At 42.3% G+C, this 16118-nt stretch overlaps 1 protein-coding gene across 1 annotated transcript in view; it reads left to right on the forward strand.

The window, feature by feature from the left end:
* CPEB2 (cytoplasmic polyadenylation element binding protein 2) overlaps nt 1-16118 on the forward strand; it is a 62300-nt gene that overhangs the window by 24703 nt on the left and 21479 nt on the right. The window contains 1 exon segment of the mRNA XM_031942505.1: nt 5617-5640. Coding sequence (XP_031798365.1) covers nt 5617-5640 — 24 coding nt within the window.

Genomic DNA, 16118 nt, shown 5'->3' on the forward strand with positions numbered 1-16118 from the left:
GGGAAAAAAAAAAAAAAGAGTAGAGGATTGAAGATTATCCAGATTAATATAGTTCAGAGCTGTGCGACTGATCTGGGAACTCCTTTTCATGGTATAAAAGGGTAGAGATCTAGAAATACATCCCAGGAGGAATGACTTAAGGCTGAGGCAGGGCGTTGTGGCCGTTGTCAGAGGGCTGTGGTTGTCTTAGGGTCGTTCTGTGGGCTAGGACCAGGGCCAGGAGGGACCGAGGTGGGGCTCCACACACAGGAGAACTGGGTAGGAAACCTCGCTCTCGGGGTGGACGAGGCGACCTCATGGAGAAACTGTTGGATCCAAAGGTCAGGAATGCTTTGTGGCATGGGGGATGGGGTTCAAGGTGGAGGAAACGGCCGAGGAGGATCCGAGGCTGGCTGGGAATGAGGAGGCCCGAGTGCAAGGCTGGCTCGGACTCGTCACCTGGGTACCCCAAGGGAGCTCATTTCGCTTTGGGGCTCAGTTATCCTCGGTGCACCTATTCTAGCTCAGAAGTCCTAGTTCCACATTCCGAATAAAGCTTTAAGCCAAGATGCTGAAACTTAAAGAGACCGTGAAGGTGAATGACGGCTGGCCCAGAGCGCTTAAGCATCAGGCGAGGGTTTTTGTGTCACCTGGTCTCACAACTTTCTGTTTCTTACCAGGACAACAAATATGCTCTCAGAAATCCAAAATGGTGGTGTTGTGTGTGTGTGTGTCTGTGTGTATGTGTCCATGTGCATGTGTGGGATGCCATTCCACGGGGGGATTTTGGCACGAGAAGCCGCTGGCCACCAGAAGCATCACGTAGAACGAGGAGGCTCTTAGCGACTGGTCAGTCCCACTTCAAGAAGCTCCAGCAGAGCAGATGAAGCCCCCACAGCCGCGCTGTCAGCCCCCTAAGAGACCCTTATTTTACCGGCAAAGAAAAGGCCTCGTCCTGGCCGAGCAGCCCTGTGGCCAGTCAGACTCGAGCCTGCGGTGGAAGGGGCCTCTGCTTCTGAGAGAGGATGGAGAGAAGTTGGAGAGCCGCCCTCTACCCTTAGAAAGGTTGCCAGACCCTGAAGGAGAGAAGACCATAGGAAGATTTGAATTCAAATTCAGCTTCCATGCTTAGTAGCCGTGCCACTATATTTCTGCCTCGGTTCACTCATCTGTAAAATAAGAACAATAACACACTTACTCCCCAGGTTTGTTTTGTGTGAGGATGAATGATTTTACAAGCTCATAAACCAGTGCACGATGCTGCTGCCGCTGCGGCCACCTCCGCTACCACATTCAGGGATTCGGGGAAGTAAACAGCTCATTAGCCAAAAAAGGCATTTCTGTTTATTTTATTAGAAGGAAAGTTACAGCTGCTTTTATATAGATTTGTTTCTGAAATTTAGTTCTGATAGAAAATACCGTAAATTAGAACACCCTAAGTCTATTTAGATCCACAAAGTGGTCTTAAATCCATCTATAAAACACGTCTTTGCCCTATAATCTTTTGTAAAAACATTTTCTTATTGGACTTTGCACCTAAAATACAGATTTTCAAAATAAACACCATAATTCAAGTTCTTATTAGTGACAGGTCTATAACAGTGAGCACTTTACTGGTATTGGGGTGGAAGTGACAACCCATAGAGGAATTACTTTTGCATGTTTTAATTAGATCCTTAATGAATGTTATTTTCTATAATAGTCTTAAGGATTGACAGAATAAGCAATTGGAATGGCTGTTTCTTTATTGTAAACAAAATTTTCAAGGGAACTGGAAATAAAATAATTCCCAGATTCATAATTTTCAAGCTACAAATTATGATGACACTTACACAAATGTGCTTACTGCATTTTTAAATATCCCCATCTCCATTTGTGTATAATTAACAAAGCAGATAGGATGCGAGATGAGCCAGCATGTGAACTGGCTATGATGCCATACATTTTCACCATGATCCTCAAATTGTGATTCCTGTCCATGCCTTCATCACAATTGAGCATTTGAAACCGAGAAACAAAGAACATCTGTAGTGTGAATGTTTAATACAAGTTCCTCCTGCTCTCTAGTGTCTTGTCAAAGTTTAATTTGGACTCTGGAATACCAAATAATTCTGGGATAATTAATTACAGCTTTTTTTCCCCAAAATATATACATGAATAATTTTGGACATCATCCCTACAAAACCCTGTGTTCTAATTTTTTTTTTCCTGCCCTCCCTCTGGGATAATTTAAAGCTGCCCTGACCTTAGAGCTAAGTCATCTTGGACATTCAGATTTAGATGGGTGCTTTCTGCTGCTGCTGCTTACAGGGCCCAGGGCCAGGGCTGCAGCTTGGACCCTAGTCCATTAAGACCTTTATTTCTTATGGTCATCCATCTGGCCCATACATTTTTCAGGCTTGATTTGGCTATTTATGAAAACTGATTTACTTCTATCTTGTCTCATCCATCAAGGAAGGTTTTATTTTGTTATTCTTTCCCCCCATGTTAGGGGAGAGAGAGGGAGTGTGAGAGTGAGTGGACATTAGAAAAACGAACAGACAATTCTCTCCACTCCCCTCTCCTGGAGATCCTCCCCCAAAGGGAGGTTATGAGGCAGGGAGGAAACAAGCACCAAACCTCTGCTATTTGCCAGGCCCTGGGTTCAGCACTTCGCAAATCTTCTTTCATTTGATTCTCACAGCATCCACATTGAAGTGGATACTGTTATTGTCCCATTTACAGAAAAAGAGGTTGGAACAGATAAAAGTAAGACTTTCCTGGGATAACATAGATACTCCTAAGTGTTAGAGGCCAAATTTGAATTCACAGTTTTCTATCTTAGGGCCCAGGGCTCTGTCTATACTCTACCACATTATAATCAATATAATAATTATAGTCATTATAAGAAGAATGAATTAGAACAGGGCCAGCTAGGAGTCTGGAGCAGTTCAGGGGCCTGCCTCCTTTGGCCTGTTCTACACTTGCCTTCAGTGGTTGCCCAGTGGCTTGGGGAGCTTTCTTCCAGTCTGCTGTCTCATCCGGCACATCCCCAAACTTCTCCCCTTCAAGCAATGTTAACTAAAAGTAATTTGGGTGACTTAAGAGTGATCGTTCCCGGTTTTATGCAGAAGTCACCAAATGACAGGAAAAAGTGCCCAGTCCATCTGTGGCTGAATAAATGTAAATGAAACGGATTAGAGTGGGGAACTAAGCTTTTGGTTGAGGAGGCAGCACCTCGTTTCCCGTGGGATTTGGGCAACTCCTGGCTGTTAACTGATCGCGTTTATCCTTAATTTTTCATCTGAAAAGAGAAACTTGTAACATTGATACTCACCTAACAAAAAACCAACTGTGTTCACAAGAATAATTGTTAGTTTATGTGGAGGTGCTAGATACTGATATACATTAGATATACATTATTACTTTTGTCTTTGCATTTGAAGTCTCTTTTTTACATGAGACATAGTAACAGAGCTTAGCCATTAGCTGGCTGAGCTGAAAGCCAGAAAGCCCTGCTTTTGACTCATCCTGGCTATGTCCCCTTCCTAAATCATCTATGGGCCTATGTAATCCTCTGTCTCTAGAGGTTGAGGAAGTCTTTTCACTGGAAGGTTCCTATTTGAAATCACAGGCCCCCAAAACTGATTTTGACATATTATTTTGGAAAAAATAAATGATTATAATTGATATAAATGCTGTTTTGGGGAAATCGGGCCATTTTTTAGTTCTGGAGAAACTAGTGCAATCTTGTATTCTCATGAAGTAGTTTTTTTGGGTAATAACAAAGTCTGAAATCCAGGATTAAAACAGCTGTTTTACATTTTGTGAGAGAAAATGGGTATTTTGTTCACATGAGAAAATTTTATTGACCTTTTATTTTAATACAACTTGTTTTTCTAAAGACTTTTTCAGAGAGCTTTTTACCTGTTTATTTTTTACTTTGTATTTAATAACAAAATTTCTTCTTGAACCCTGAAAACTCATGATGGGGGCAATCTGATTTAATAGTATTTTTTCATTTGTTGCATTGATTTCATCAATACAGTGTTCCTAGTATACGAATATTTGATTTGTGCCCATTTTTTTGTTCTCACAAGGAGTCTTTGTCTAAACCAATGGGTAATTTTCAGCAAATGCATTTTGATGGGGCGGAGGGAAGGGAAAATTCAATTTTATTTTCAATTTCATTTTTCCCCTCTCCCACTCAGTGAGAAAGCAAGAAAAACAAAATCCATTATAAATATGTATAGTCATACAAAACAAATTCCCTTAGCCAGTGTTTTCTGTGGTAAAGAAGGATCTGAGATTTCAGAATCTGTAATTGAAATGCCCTCTAAGAAATAAATAATAAATAAAATGCTACAAATATTGGAACATCTCTCTCCTTAAAAAAAAAAAAATTAGGGCATAAGTGCTTACATATATTTTTGTTCATACCTCTGTGGTATCACAAGAATTGGTGTATAACTACCATGCTTATACAATCACATAGGACTCATTAGATTGAATTCTTAGAACCTTTTTTCTGCCATGGGCCATTTGGATATTTAGAATATTGTTCATAAGCCACACAGAATTATCGGTTTATAGAACTTAAGCAGTGGGAATGTGGTTATCTCTAATTTTCAATTCATTGTGACCTGCAATTGCCTTAGCAAATGAATTCTTGGGCCTTAGATATGGCTCACAGGCTGTGGATGTTCCTCACCCTTGCCTTAGAATAAAACCACCTTTTTAAACTTAACTTTCCCCCCCTCCCCCATTCATATATTGTGTTGAAACAAATTTGAGTACAGCTAAACTAGTGTTATTAAAATTTTAATTCATTATCCTTGTGCTAGAGTAAAAGTTTTTAATCTGGAATCTGAACTTGATTGGGGGTTGGGGGAGGATGTTGTTTTAATAACTATTTCAATGCAATTGCTTTTCTTTGCAAGTCTGTATTCTTTTTTTATGCCTTTTAAAACATTCTGAGAATGGGGTCCATCTGTAAGCTTTCCCAGGCTATGAAAGGTCATCCTTGAGTCCTCTTGATAGTTATTTTTGGTCAACTTGTGCATTGGCAGATTACCTCATTATACTACATTAAACTTTCAGGCTCCAGTCTCATGAAAGATTAGACTCAGTGACTATGGAGAAAACACTATACAGTTCTTTAAATTACGTACCAGCTCTTGGTCGGTCTGATTGTAAAGTGTTGAATTATTTTTCATTCACCTCACAGGATTTAGATGATAATTCCATTGATAGATAGCAAACCCTTACATGGTTTTTGAATTGCTGAAACCAAAAGATTCTATCACTTAAGTGGTTATCCTTATAACTGTAGGTATTATTATGCGTTGTACCTATTTTATCAGATAAAAGACTCATTTGGAAACTAAGAATTTAATTCAGAGTATTCTCAGTTTTAGGACAATGGTATCCAGGATTTACTTTAAATTGAAAAATATTAGTCTACTCTTCAATTGACTTAAAAGAAGAAAGAAAATGTAAATTTAGAGTGTGACCGTAACTAAATATTGTAATTCCTGAAACAAAGTAGCTCTAATTTCAGAAACCCACATAGATTTTTTTTTTTCTTAACACAAATATTTTTACATGTGGGCATGTTTAGTTCTGACATTTTATAATTTGTCCTTTGTTTACATGCAGCGAGGAGTTATGGGCGAAGACGAGGTAATTCACTTATATTTGCTATAGTATAATTACTTCTCATTGAGCTTTTGCTGACCAGTGTTTGATTATATGCTCTGGATTTTTTTTCCAAACTTATACCTACAATGTATGGCAAATTCACAGTTGATTCGAGTGCAGATTTCAATATTTGAATCCTAAATCTTTAGCTAATTAATGCTTATTTTAATACTAATTGCAATTAATGTATATTTTCAAGCTTTATATTAATTTCTCTCCACTGGGTTTATATAGTTGAATCTTTTAAATATGGCTTCTGCTTGCAGCTTAAATTTTTGAAGAATCAGCTTTAATGATAATATTGATAAATGTGATATATGATTGTTCTCTCATATATTCTTGTCTGATTGTATATAATTGCAGCTTTTGCTTATTGCTGAATAGTTCACACAATTTTAAATTATTTCAAAGTTAAATTAGGTATCCTTGGTAACCTTATTTTATAAAAAGGATTATACTGATCATTATTTTGGTTATTTGAATTTGTGACCTCTTCGTTTGCTTCTTGATGCTGCAAGGAATGTCATTGGGAGGGAAGAAGCCTGAAAAATTGAGCACTGAAGTCCTGTGTTGGACTAAGAAAGCAGCCGGTATTTGATAGTCTAATCTGTGTTCTCTTTTTTGGGTAATAAAAGAGCTGCAGAAATGACCTAATTAAGCTTATGGGTCACAAGCATAATTTTGTTGAGTTAGTAGAGCCCTCATTATTCCACAGGGCTAATTTCTGAATTTTAGAAGGTCTGACATTGACTTCATTCTTAAGCTCTAATTTCATGAAATGCTTAACTGAGCATTTTACATTTTTCATTTTATACACGAAAGAAATCTAAGTACACAAATTAAGGTGAGGAGGACTTTTCCAAAGGTCATTTCCCACAGCAGATTCTCAGAACGCCATGTCCCAAGTACAAAGTGTTGGTGTTCACATGTACGTGTACAGGCTGACGTAATAATCAATGATGTTATTCTTAGGATGGGACATTGATGGTGCTGGTTTTAAAATAAAAAAAACAACTTTCCTACAATTTGCAAATAATTTAAAAACTATATTGCAACTTTAACATGTCCTTAAGTACATATTTTCCTCTCCTGAGATAATGAAATGATTCATTCTGAGTGTGCAGTTTTCCAGTGGAATGTGCCAAATTAATTTCCTCCTGCTCACGTGAGTTTGATAAGCAGAACTAGAGAGATTCCTCCCATCCCTATATAAATGTCGGTGGGTGTGGTTGTAACGTGTCAGCTGACTGGTAAATAGTGAGCAACCTTTGAACCTGCAGGTTCTACTCTTCCCACCATATAATACTGTTAATACAAATTTGCTCAGAATTTATTTTTATCTTTTAATAGATTACATCTAACTATTAAGACATCATCCAACAACCATACGTTAAGTACTTTCACTGGGCTTGGACTGTGGTTAAAAAAAAAAAAAAGACCCTAGGATGTAGAGCTACTTTAGAGATGATCTGAGCTAGATTCTTCACTGTATAGATTGTCTTTTGCTTTGTGGAGTTTGTATTTTGGGGATGGTGAAAGGAGCATGATAGGAGAGGCCCCATGTGTAAGATATGGTTATATTCTAGAATGAGGCATTTAGCTAGTTTACTCTTTAACATTTCTAACCCCAATCAAAGCCAAGTTCCTGACTTAGAAACATTTCTGCTGTTGACACATGTTAATTGATGTCTTGGGAAATAGTCTCCTGTTAGGATTTCTTCCTGAATCTTCCTAAACCTGATCCCAATCACTGAAGGCCCCTCCTCCCCTCTCCCCCACGCCATATTGCCATCTTCCGACTGTTGGGAAGTTAGTGCTTTTCCTTGATTTCCTGTCAGTCAGTTAGCAAGTACTCCCCCCATGCCCTGTGCCAAGCACTGTGCTGGATGCTGAGGAGGCAGATAACAAAAAAGAAACATTCCCTGCAGACAAATGCGGATGACACCTCAGGTGAGGAGATGAGCTATAGAGAATCACGTGCTTGTATGTATAGGGATACCCAGAGACAGAATTAATTGGGGAGGTTAGAGCAGCAGATTTGGGGAATGGCTCCCTGCAGAAGAAGAGACAGATCTTTATTCAGGAGGCATTATTATAAAGCCACTGGAATTTGAGTAGGGGAGTGACTTCATTATTTGTGTTGAGGAAAATGACTCGGGCAGTTCCCCACGGAGGATGTACTAGTGGAGAAAGGCTTGAGCCTGGGAGAGCCGTTAGGAGGCTGTCACACAGCTCTGGGGGAGAGGTGAGGAGCTTGGCTGCCCGGCAGCTGAGAAATGGGCGGAAGATGGAAAAGGGGCCCAGCAGCCCGCAGGTTTGGGCACCTTGGACAGAGAGGAGTGCTCGGGGCTCTGTCCAGGATGCCGTTTACAGGCTCTTCCGTTCTCCCTTTACATCCTGGTGAGCTCCCATACATTGTCGATGGCTGCAAATTTCCACACATCTAGACATGGTCTCGAGCTTCGTCCTGTATCCCCAGGGTCACTTGGGCCTTTAAATTGAACGGCCTTTTTAGCTCGGTGTGAGCAAAACCAAGCTCCTAACTCAGCATACAGGTGACTCTAAAGGAGCCTTTCCTGCAGTTTTGTTTCGTGCCCTTGTGGGAACCACACAAACACGAGGACCTGGATTGGAGATTCTCCTCTGACGCACGCTTGTATGAGCCCACCCTGCAGTCCCGGGCGGCACCGAAGTGCTGGGCCTGCAGAGAGCGAAGCCTGGGCTCAAATGTGGCCTCTGACGCTCATGAGGAAATGGCAAGTGCGTCCAAGAGCTTTGTGGTCCTGGAGACTCGGGCAGGCTGCGGGCCGTACCACAGATCCCTGGGGCTCTGGGGGCTCTAGGCTGCCCTCCAAGGCTGACGGTGCAGGAATGGCAGAGACCTCAGAGAAGAAGGACACGTTCTCCTCCTGATCCTCCCAGGGGGAGGCCTAGGTGCCTTTCTGGGCAGTAAGTTCCATTTAGAAGAGAGTATTCCTTCTCTACACTTCTGGTCCCTCAGGCCTACTGAGTGCTTTGCATTAACTTGGTAGTGGGAAGATTTCCTGCCAGAGATACATTTCCATCCAGCTTACTATGTGTATCATCTCCCTGTGGAAACTGTCTTGATTTAAGAGAGTCAAGAGTTAACTAAAGTAAGTGTGGTGTCAAAATCAACACCTCCCTAGGAATGGTTTTAGCTCCCAGACTGATAAAAAGGGAGGCTAAAATAAGCTCTTGCCTTAACGGGTCCAAAGTAGGGCTGGCTCTCTTTCCCCTGTGAGCTTTGCTCCCCCTTCCAGGGACCCAGGTTCACACCTCCGTGATTCTTCCGTCCGTCAGTGGCCAAGTCCTGTTTGTTCTGCCTGACTCCCTTAGGTCAGCCTCCTCTCCTGGGAGGTGAGGCTCTTGTCCTTGCAGCTGGACTATTACAGGCCACTCTCTGCAGTGGGAGGCCACAGTTCTGATCTTCTTCTTCCCCAGGCTCAGTGGGCCCCACTGACTTTTTATGGTCTCTTCAAGGCCTTTGGCTCCAGTCTGCTTTTACAATCTCTTCACCTTCACACACTAATCTAAGCTGACCTCGTATTCCGAGGGGTGTCTCCCAGTTTTATCCTTCTGACCCTTTGCTCATTTGTCCCTAATGTACTCTTCTTTCTTATCTTTCTCTCTCAGAATCCCTAGTTTCCTTTAAGTTTTAGCTTCAGTGTCGCTATCTGAGGCCTTTCTGACTGCCTTCTCTTCTCTCCCCGTCTCCCCCTCCACTCTCACAGCTGCTGGTCCTTTACCCATTACCTTGTATTTGCTTTATAACTGCTTACATGCCCATATCGTTTCCCAGACAACTCTAAGCTACTTGAGGTTAGAGCCCATTTTATTTTTATCTCTGTGTCCTCGGTGCCTGGGATAGTGGCTGATAAAGTTACCATTAACAGAACAGGTATTTAATAAATGTTGATTATTAATTGATGCTTGTCTTGGGTTTGAGGTGGCTCACATCTGATCAAAGGAATAAAAAAAGAAAGGATAGTGAATAAAGAGAAGCTATTTTGCTTAATTATGCCCATAAAAACTTGAGATTAAGATAATTTAGTGGATAATTCACAAGGAAGTGTATGATTTACTCCATATGAATTTATCAAATCATTTTTGAAGTTCAAAGAAGTGGATCTGCACAATGGCTTAGTATTGTTTTTTTTTGTGGGGGGGGGGATTTGGGAGAATAGGAAAAGAAGCATATTGCTTTAAATAGGTATGTTGGATTAATTTGGAAAAATTCCAGAGACCATCCCCATTTGTATAAATTGTCCTATTCTTTGGAAAGTCTGTCAATTGTGTTGACTTTTTCAACCAATTCCCAAGAGTTCTATTATGATTAAACTGTTTACAAAAGAAAGATTAAATGCAATCTTCCCTTTTTCCCTAGAAGAGGAAACTCCAAAGTTAAAGCTTTATTTGTCCTCTTTGTTTTTTCTTCCTTGGATCTCTGTTGTCCAACAGTAAGATGAGTTGAGCTCCTTTGCCCTTATCTTATTCATGTCCATTTCCTTTCTGCTTCTTTTTATAATCCTGCTTTGCTAACTTAGTACACTCCCTTGGCTCTGCCAGTTCCCCTTTTCTCCCCTCTGGGTCTTGAATTTCTGTCCTTTCTTTAAAGCTCAGTTCAGATGCCCTAGTACATAAAGCCTTTCCAATTCCTTAGCTGGTAATGAGACCTTGAGTTTCACACAGTGTTTAGTTCAAGGAACTCTCGAATGCCCTATTTGTAATATTTTTATTCAGTTATCTGTAGTTGTCTTCCTCTGGATTCTATTTTTTGTGAGGGTAGGGACTTGCCTTAGCTAAACTTTACATCGCTTTTCCCTAGTGCTTAACGGAGTTTCTACACAGGTTGTTTAATAAATGGTGGTCTGATCTTTTTGATCTTTCTAATGCTTAAGCTGAGGTGATATTTCAGATATCTGTTAATTTGGGAAGCTCTCGGGACTTTTATCCCTAGAAGAGAGAGATGTAGAAGTTCATATAAGAATGAATGTATGTAAAAACAGGCCCATTGATTCCATCAGGCTTAATTTAATCAGACAGTAACAAATTGGTCTGAGTGAATTTGGAAAGAGAAATAGAATTCCAAATTTTAGATAGTTTAAAGTTAGGGCAAGAATGACATAAAATACAGTTTAGCTTCTCCCCACACTATAACTTAGCTTTTGAATGATTTATTCTATTGCACATCAAATACCTTGTCCTAAAGAAATCCAACAAGTAGTTGGGAAGCACCTGTTACTTATCAGGTGCTTAAAGGAGAAATTGAGGTATAGGTTAGGAAAACGGCCACGTGGAGAAATTTGTTCATTGTGAACAGTGGTCAAGTCATTGAAACGACTGTTAAGGTCCTTCTAAAGATGTGCTTATAAATTTTTTATAAATTAGAATCTGTTTTCGGTTTGGTTGCAGAGTTAAAAGTTGTTTGCTTTCATACATTAAGATGTTTTCCTCCCTTTATTAACAAATGTTTCTTAACATGTGCTGTTAAATCTTGAAGTAAGTCTTTTTCTCCTCATTATTTAACTTCTCTGTGCCCAGCACACTTTTCATTAACATAAATAAGTCGGTAGATGAATATTGGCGGAGCTGTTTTCTCTGAAGATCAGCATACGCAGGTAGAATAATAGACAGATTACATAATCTGAACTGAGCAAACAGGTGGAGGCCTCTGCTTTCTGAATTGCTTCCAAACCAGTGCGTCACTGTGTGCTTATTAAAAAATGTTCCATAATGTAAGTTGTCCTCTGCCAGGGTAAAGCAGCACATTTAATCTGATTTAGACTTTATCAGTTCTTAGTGGGGAAGGATGGCAGGACTTGGTCCTTTGTTCCTCTGTATCAGCGAGGTTGGGAGCGAGGCTGGGAAGTGCCCAGGCATTTGCCTTTCTCTCTGGGTAGAGCCCCATGGCTCTTGCCAGTCTGTGGGAGCAGGGGGCCGGGGCGCCAAGTGTCCGTCCAGACCCCAGCTGCCTTGCTGGGCACCTTCTGGTCAGCTCCCCCCACCGCTTTCCCTCTGCCCATCAGCCTGCTGCTGAGTGCTGGGTTTCAGGCCCAAGGACCTCCTGTCCACCATTTGTAGCTGGGACCCTGAGAAAGGAGGAGATGGGACTGGGGCCTTTCAGATATTTGTAAAAGGAGGGGGCTGAATCCATCTGCGTCCTGGGCTAGCTCTGTGTCCCCACCCACGGACAGACAGACTTGGACATGTGTGCACAATGGGTGGGATGCCGGGCCAGGGCTCAGGTCCCGTGGTTGGTTGTCATTTGTTGTCGGGACGATCATGACCTGGGCAATCACCGGCCGTGCTCCTCTGGGGCCAGCTGGGTCCGGTGGCCAGAGGGAGATCAGGATGACTGCAGAGGGCCTGGATGCAGTGGAGGTCTCGGCCTTTTGAAGATGAGGTCCTCAACGAGTCTTAGTTTGGCCCAGGCCATGTCCATTCAGTGGCTAAGGCCAAGTAAGAATGGAGGCAAAGAAGGGCCCCTTTTACCTAAATGACCACAAATCTGGAAAGGGAAAATCATCGGGATTGCTGGCAAGAACAATTCCATTCTCACTTGGGATCAGGACCCAAATCCGGACCAAGTGGGGCTGGCCCAGGACCCGTCGTTGGTCAGTCTGTGAGAGCCAGGATGATTGGAGTTGGTGGTGTGGCCCTTAAGAAATGTAGCCAGTTAACCCAAAGGGAAAAAGCAGGAGAAGGAAGTGCCCAGCCACACCGGTGACTGCCAGGGAGACTCCAAAAGGTCATGAAGAACTGGACACAGTTGGGAGTGAGGGACACCGCCGCACGGGGCTCTCCCTCCTACGTGATGGAACCTCCCCGAGTCAGGACTGGTTTCATTCATGCCTTTGTGTACCCCCCTCCTCCCCTCCCCGTACAGTCGGGAAGGCCTCTGTTAAATACTTAGCTATGGGGAAACACTTACTGTAGGAAGTGTCCTCTCAGGCTTGGGGAGCTGGGAGGGGCTTGAGAGTCAGAGGGGCTCTGGGCATGGAAGGTCCCTGGTGGGACCTATCATCAGGTAGGACTTTGGACTGGACATTGGGGTGGCGAGGAGGGTGGGCTAGAGCTAGAATGCAGAGGGACTTGGGCGGCATTCTTGGTGGTTTCCCTGGTTCTCAGAGGGCCAAGAAACAGCTGATGTTGGAGTCAAAGGATGGTGTCCCTGGGCTGGTCAGACCTTCACCCCAGGTGGGGCCAATTGGACCCTCACCCTGGATTGGACCAAGTAGTTTATGTGCCCCTTGGCTAGTTGGACCTTCATCTCAGGTCAGGCCGACTGGACGCTCGCCCCAGGTCGGGCCAAGTAATTTGTGTGCACACTGCAGGGGGGAGAGGGGGAGCATGTCCCCTCTCGAGCTCCTGTACCACCTCTGGGGATGTTGTTGGGAAGCCTTGGTGGGGCTGTCCAGAGGCAGTCTGTGATGAGCTTAGAGGAATAAGAACTTGATAATATGTAGGATCATTTGCCTGAATGTGATCCTCAAACCCATGATGAGAACATTGGGGGAGAAAAGAGGACCCAGGGCAGAGGATGGATATAGGTGATAACCCAGAAAAGCACACCCAGAGGAAGCCATCCTGGAGGAAAAGATCCAGAGGGAGAAAGGAGTCTCCAGCAGAAAAGCAGGTGATCGGTCCATCCAGAAAAAGCCATTATATTTAACAATTCAACACCGGACCTATGGGAAAGAGCAGCTGGGATCCGTGGCTTCAGAAGCCAGAATGCCAGGAGTTAAGGAGAGGCCAGTGAAGGAGGAGAAGCAGCCCCTGTGGACTTGTAAGAGGGGTGTAAGTGGAAAGGGTTTTGGGGTTGGTTTGAGGCCCTCTCACTGGTGAGAGGGTCCAGTGGGGTGACGTGAAGGGTATCGGCAGAAGAGAACTGTCACCTCAAACAAAAGCCCAGAGAAATGAGGGTCTGGGAGGGAAGGAGAAGGGCTGGGCGGCCCCCCATGTTCTCACGGACTTCTTGAGGATAAAGGGAACGTCCTGGATGAGTGAGGCCCACCTGAAACTACCTGCCATAAATATGACTTCTCGTGGTGTTTGGCAGCAGCAGGTGGGTGGGAACAGAGAAGGCAGATGGTGGAGAGGGGGAGAGAGTCCAGGGTTGGGGTATGCAGAGGGCAAGTGCCCATAGCAATGGGGGGCAGAAGTTGGAACTGGTTTATGTAAGAGTGCCTGAGGGGAATTCTCCAGCAAATGTTGTAGACTGGGAAAATGGGAGGGGAAAGGATTGGAAGATTTTAATCTGTCCTTGTATTTTATCTGTTAGATCTAGACTCATGTTCTAGCCTGTGATAATTTCTGTGACCTTACCCAACGCATTAGCGTTCTCGGCTTTGTCTAGCGGCGGTTCTCCACTAGAGATCTCCCGAGTTAAGTCCTCCAGGATGGCCAATTGCATCTACCAGTACCATCATCTCGGCCCCAGCATCTTATATTGGGTACACACCCCCTTGGGGAGGTTTGTAACTAAAGGGGGGTCACAAATTATGACTTATTGTCAGTAAATGCTTAATTTGTGTCCCTGTTTTTTCTACCTATATACCTGGGGTCACATAAAAATGTCTTGGGCAAAAAGAGGTCGTGAATGAAAAAGGTTTAAGCTCTAACCTGGGCCACATTAGTTTTCCTGCTCCTCAAGAATAGAGGTTTGGAACATAATTTTTCACAGCAGCTTGGTTGTATATAAATATAAATGAATTCACGATGAGTCCACAAACGGCTATTTAACCTCCCACTTCAGAAGCCTCAGTTCTTTATTAAGAGTTTTAAGTCTCGAGGAGGAGCGCCCAGTGGGATCGCTAGGAGAACGAGGGTGTTTGCACCTTTTTGTGAATACAGGACAAATTGTGGAAGAAAGGAAAGGGGAAGCTCTGCAGGAGGGATCTAGGATCAGCTCGTCTAAGCCGTCACTGGCTCCCTGCTTTTTTTCCCTTTTCCTCTTGTGAACTCTTGGGGGGGGAGAAGGAATGCAGCACCTGATGCCAGAAGAGCCAGTTCTGCCATTTGCCAGCTGTGATGGGAAAGTCGTTAAGGGCTGGCTGTCTGGGTTCTCTCTGGGCCGCGCCTGTAGCAGTGATGGGGAGGAGGGAAGGAGCAGCAGTGCTTACTGTTTGTGTTTGGGGTTTTCTGTATGTGGGAAACCAAAATAAAGCTCGGGCCATATACTCTCTGTGCAGTGTGTCTGTGGAGTACATACACATTGCATTCAAACACAACCGTAATAGTCATCATGTACACGGTACCGGCGACCGGCACCTTTAGGAGCTGAGCTCTTGAACTTTTGTTGGCCTGGAAATGTGCTTTGTCTAATACAGAAATAATGGGTCTGCCACTTGTTTTGGAAATCCATCTTTTGTTACTACGGAGATTTTCCCCCATAATGTCTTTTATTGTGATCACTTTCATTCAAATAATGAGATTCTGCTTATATAAAGGACTGGGAACTCAAGTGAAGATCATTTGTGATAATGGCATTTAATGAGAAGTCTATTGATTTTCGTTATCTTGTTTTAGTAAGAAATTTTAAGCACTGAAGTTTTCAGGTCCCTACTGAAAATGGATTTTTTCTTCTCAATAGTTAGTATGGCAAGAAATAACTTAATTGATATCTTTGTCCTTTGATTATAAAGAAAAAGCTCATCTTGTCTTGTTATAGCCACAGGTTTATTTGATAAGCAGATCTTTGTCTTGCCACATTTAACTACCTTGGCTACCATTCGTTGTTTTTATTTGTAAATTTTTGCATTAAAATTTAGGACCAGGAAGAGACTTGCACATTGTCTTTTCTCTCTTTTCTTCTTCACTCCCATTTGTGTATAGGGAAAGTAGGAAAATAGAAGAGAAGCAGGATAACAACAGAAGACAAAAATAATTTTTTTCTGACTTTTTTTGACTAAAGATTAACATTGTAGAGTTTTCAGATTACTTCTATAGAAAAGGATACATTAAAATTGTTTAGGGTTAGGGTTATACATTAAGATCTACCATGTTAATTCTTCATCTTGTTACCATAGATGGACATAATATATGAAATTTTTATTCCTTTCATGGCATTCTTTGATCCTCCTGGATTTGAACTTAGTAAAGTTAGACTTCTGATAATATTTATGCTGAAGAGAAAATAAAATAAATTTAGTCATTTGCTTTTTGGGAGGAAGAGTAATTGCTGCTAACAATAATACTTCTATATTCAATATTGTATTTCTGTTCAGATAAAATGAATGCAGAATTATTCTAGCCAATTGCAGAAAAGAAGTTATAACTTCAAGACACTGAAGTTGTTCTCTGTGTACTTATCAACAGTAAAACACTTTTTCAAAGTAGTTTGCTAACTCCTGCACTTAATTGAAACCAAGAGTTGACTTGAAACTTTGAAACTGAAAAAAAATTTACATGGCAGCTGTATTCCCATAAATAAATAAAAA

This window comes from Sarcophilus harrisii, chromosome 6 (genome assembly GCF_902635505.1).
Source record: "Sarcophilus harrisii chromosome 6, mSarHar1.11, whole genome shotgun sequence".
Classification (NCBI taxonomy): domain Eukaryota; kingdom Metazoa; phylum Chordata; class Mammalia; order Dasyuromorphia; family Dasyuridae; genus Sarcophilus; species Sarcophilus harrisii.